The 4,294-nt window shown below is 36.9% G+C and overlaps 1 protein-coding gene across 1 annotated transcript; it reads right to left on the reverse strand.

Annotated features, from left to right (window-relative positions):
- Positions 1-1,846, reverse strand: LOC133795785 (uncharacterized). The gene is made up of 4 exons (XM_062233245.1): positions 1,480-1,846; positions 1,186-1,283; positions 641-1,080; positions 1-322 (listed from the first exon to the last, which is right to left on the reverse strand). The coding sequence occupies exons 1-4, from the start codon at positions 1,844-1,846 to the stop codon at positions 1-3; spliced, it is 1,227 nt and encodes a 408-aa protein (XP_062089229.1).
- Between the last annotated feature and the right edge of the window lie 2,448 nt (positions 1,847-4,294).

Consider the following 4,294-nt stretch of genomic DNA (forward strand, 5'->3'; position numbering starts at 1 on the left):
TTAATTACAAGCTCTTAAAAGAGCCTCCACCCAATCTTGATCTAACCTATTGAATTTGGCTAAATTCATGTACTGTAATCTCACACAGACAGAATGAATAATATTCTTTACAATAGTATCAATTGAGGGAAGATTTTGATCCCAAAGAGCACTATTTCTACTCTGCCAAATAAAATAAACTATAACAGAAACAATGGTGAAAACAATTTTCCTTCTTCCTTGCGCCAACTTCTTTTTCACCAGCCACTTCAAAAGGCCCTTAAGATCATGCCCCTTGTACATAATACCACTCCAATTCAGCACTTCTACCAGAATTTTAGAACTAAAACAGCAAGAGAAAAAGAGGTGAGAATGAGATTCATCACTAGTCCCACAAAGTAAGCAAGAAATGTACTGAATTTTCCCAAATCTCTGTAAACAATATCTTGTACGTAATCTATCAAGCAAGGCTAACCAAATTATAACTCTATGTTTGGGAACACAAACTCTATCCCAAATCATAGCAAAATTCCATATGCCAAAAGATCAATTCTGCAATTTCGAACACAAAGCAGTAATAGAGAACTTAAAATTATGAAATTCCTTGAGAGAAAAAACTGCTTTGATTTTATTCTTCACTTGAACTATTCGCTTCCAATACCAGCTAGCATTTAGGGGTGGTTCATAGTCCCACCACTCTCCACGCTTTATATACACAGAGCTCACCCACTTAACCCATAAATTATCTTTCTTTGAGGATATAGCCCAAACATGCTTGCCCATGGCACATAAATTCCATAAGGCAATATCTTTAAAACCCAAACCCCCATCTACTTTAGTACGACACACATCTTTCCAAGACACATTGCCCGGGCCATTTAACAAACCAGAACATTTCCAAAGATAAGCTCGACATACTTGGTTAATCCTTTGAATGACCAAATTTGGAAGAATCACTAGTTGCGACCAATAGGAATTTATAGTGAGCAGAACTGAGTTAATTAAAACTATTCTACCCGCATATGATAGATTCCTACTACTCCAAATCCTAATTCTACTAATCATCTTATCCACCAAACATTCACAATCAGCTTTAGAGATCTTTTTAGAACAAGATTTCATGCCAAGATACTGAAAAGGCAGATCACTCTTCTAAAAACTAGATAAATCCACAATTCTATCAAGAGAAATAGAATCCATACCTACCCCATACACCGCAGATTTCCTACCATTCGCTTTGAACCTTGAGGAATTTGAAAAAACCTTAAAACCTTGCAGCAAAAAAGTAGCAGATTTGTAATCTCCTTTACAGAATAAGAGAAGGTCATTCGCAAAGCAAAGATGAGTGAGCTTTAAACTTTTGCATTTCGGGTGAAATTGAAACTTAGCCTCCTTAGCCACTTTTGAACAAGATCCTTGATAAATACTCCATTCCTATAACAAACAGCATAGGGGAAATTTGGTCGCCTTGTCTTAAATCTCGCTTAGATTGGAGATAACCATGAAGAGCACCATTGATGGAGAAGGAAAACCGGGGAGTAGTAACACACTCCATGATAAGATTCACAAACTTTTGAGGAAATTTAAGAGCTTCAAGAAACTCACGAAGAAAGTCCCATTCTATTGTATCATAAGCTTTTTGAAGGTCAATCTTGAACAAACAAGCTGATTTTGCACTTCTTCTATTATAGCCCCGAACCATGTCTTGACAAATCATAATATTATAAGCAATTTGCCTTCCTTTGACAAAACCACTTTGATTCTCTGAAATAATTCGTGTAAGTACTTCCCTTAATCTCTTGCAAATTATTTTAGAAGCTATTTTATAGATCACATTGCAACAAGCGATGGGTCTATAATCACTCATAGATTCAGGGCAAACCGATTTAGGAATCAAGGTCACTGTTGTAGCATTAATCTCTTAAAGTAATCTTCCTGGGTTAAAAAATGACAGAATAGCTACAGTCAATTCACTACCCGTTATCTCCCAAGTATCTTTAAAGAAAGCACTACTAAAACCATCCAGTCCCGAAGCTTTATCATTAGGAATGGAATGCAGGGCATCTTCCACCTTTTCTTCAGTATAATCTTGCAATAACCAATCAGCTTGTCTTTTAGTCACCATTGATCCAGCTTGAACAATTCTCTTGTGAACTCTAGTTCTATTAGTACCACCGGATCCCAACAGATTATGATAAAATTCTAAAAAAGCTTTGATAACACCCTCTTGATCATCAATCCATCTTCCATTTTGATCTTTAATAGAGTATATAGTATTCTGTTGCCTCCTTCTCTTAAGACTCGCATGAAAAACTTTAGCATTATCATCTCCATTTTTTATCCAAGCAACCTTAGCTTTTTGTCTAAGATAACTAAGATAATTCCTATGAGACTCTCCATACAGATGTCGAGCTCTAATTCCTGCCTCTATTAACTGAGCATTTCCAGGGTTTTGTTGCAAGCTTTGTTGACTCTTGATCATATGTTGATAGCTTTCTTGATCCTGAATCTCCACATTTCCCCTGCCTTCTCTGTTCAACACTTTTAACCCAAGTTTAAGTTGCTTCAGATGGGAAACCATACAATACATAGGAGTACCAACTATCTTCACCTTCCAATTCTTATTCACAAGATCACAAAAACCTTCCAAGTTTTTCCAAAAATTAAAATACTTGAAAGGTATTTTACCATTTTGCAAAGTCGGGTAAATAGAAGGAAGACCAGGAGAATGATCAAACTCACCTTTAGGGAAGAAAGTGACCTCAGCTGTGGTATACTTGTCCAACCACTTATGATTCGCTAAAAATCTTTTTTTATTTTGTATAAACCCGATCTTTTCCTTCTTTCTTATTATTCCAAGTAAAGAAGTTTTCATTGAATTTGATATCTTCTAAGCCACAATATGTTATACAATTCTAAAAAGGAAAGTGGCATTACCCCTGTATTCAAACCTTTTCTCTATGTTCAAAATCGAGTTAAAATCCCCTCCAACTATCAAGGGTAAATTCAGACCTTTTGACAATTGCACAAGCTCTTTCCATAATTTCTCTCTTCCTTTACTATCATTAAATGCCTAAACCACTGTTAAAGCATAAGAGTCCCCTCTTTTCGACTTTAATTCACAGTGAATATACTGACTAGTACCCCATTTTATATCAACTTCAAAACTATTAGGATTCCACGCTATGAGAATCCCTCCATTAGGATGATGCGCCCGATTATTAGTAAAACACCACCCCTAAAACATGTTTAGGTATAAGTCTCCCATTCTATGAGCCTTAACCTTTGCCGCAGCGCGCCTCCACTTTCAGGCGCCCTAATGTTCTAAGGGGTCGCGACTCAGCAAGAACAATGCCACAACCCAACCCCTCGAACCCAGAAAAATCCTCCATTTTCTCTACCAAAACCAAGCCAATTACCCCTAAAATCAATCTAACAACTTAGTTTAATCATTCCAGAAGTTCCACTATGATTCCAGCAGCAAAACCTAACAAACTCTAGCTTTAAAACTCAATAAACCCAACATTCAATCTTCAACTTCAATACCTCAAAAGAACTAAGAAAACCAGTCAATAACCACTGAATTAACTAGCTAAAATCACAGTTGATGCTTACCTTAGCCTCTGCTTGAATCCACAAAGTGATGCTAAGTTAATCCCCAAGTCTACAGCGCAAATTCTTGCTTATTTCCCAAATTTTCCCTAGGTTTGGCTTAGAGAGAAAAATGAGAGAGAAAGAGAATGTTTTGGGTTGGTTTCTCCAAGTTTCTGAGTATTTCTTTGGTTTTGTTTTATTTAATTTAGTCTCTAAGGTTACCTTAAGGCTCGGGGTACCAAAAACGTCCCCAAGGGCAAAATGATAAATTTCCCCAATATTCCCTCCTAAACACTCTAACTTCAAATATATCGCCAAATATTTATTTATGTAACCCAATAACCCCTTAAAACGTCTAATGCCCGAAATACCCCTTGACTCGCCCCGAGTCAGGTGTTCAACCCCGTTGTGACTTTCTAACTAACCGCTCCCTAGGACTGTATCGGATCATGCAACACAGATATATCACAAGTATATCACAATTATCACATTTATGCCCTCAACGGGCTAAAATTACAAACATGCCCCTAATAACCAAACGGGGCCCACATGCATATTTAATTCACCTAAACATGCATCTCGAATCACATTCTCATAGAAATTCACATATTATATAATATATCACTTATTGCCCTCCAGGCACGCTAATCAAGGCCCTAAGCCTTATTAGAAAATTTGGGTCGCTACAACTATCCCCTCCTTACGGAAATTTCTTCCTTGA

The sequence above is a fragment of the Humulus lupulus genome, chromosome 8 (genome assembly GCF_963169125.1).
Source record: "Humulus lupulus chromosome 8, drHumLupu1.1, whole genome shotgun sequence".
NCBI lineage: Eukaryota > Viridiplantae > Streptophyta > Magnoliopsida > Rosales > Cannabaceae > Humulus > Humulus lupulus.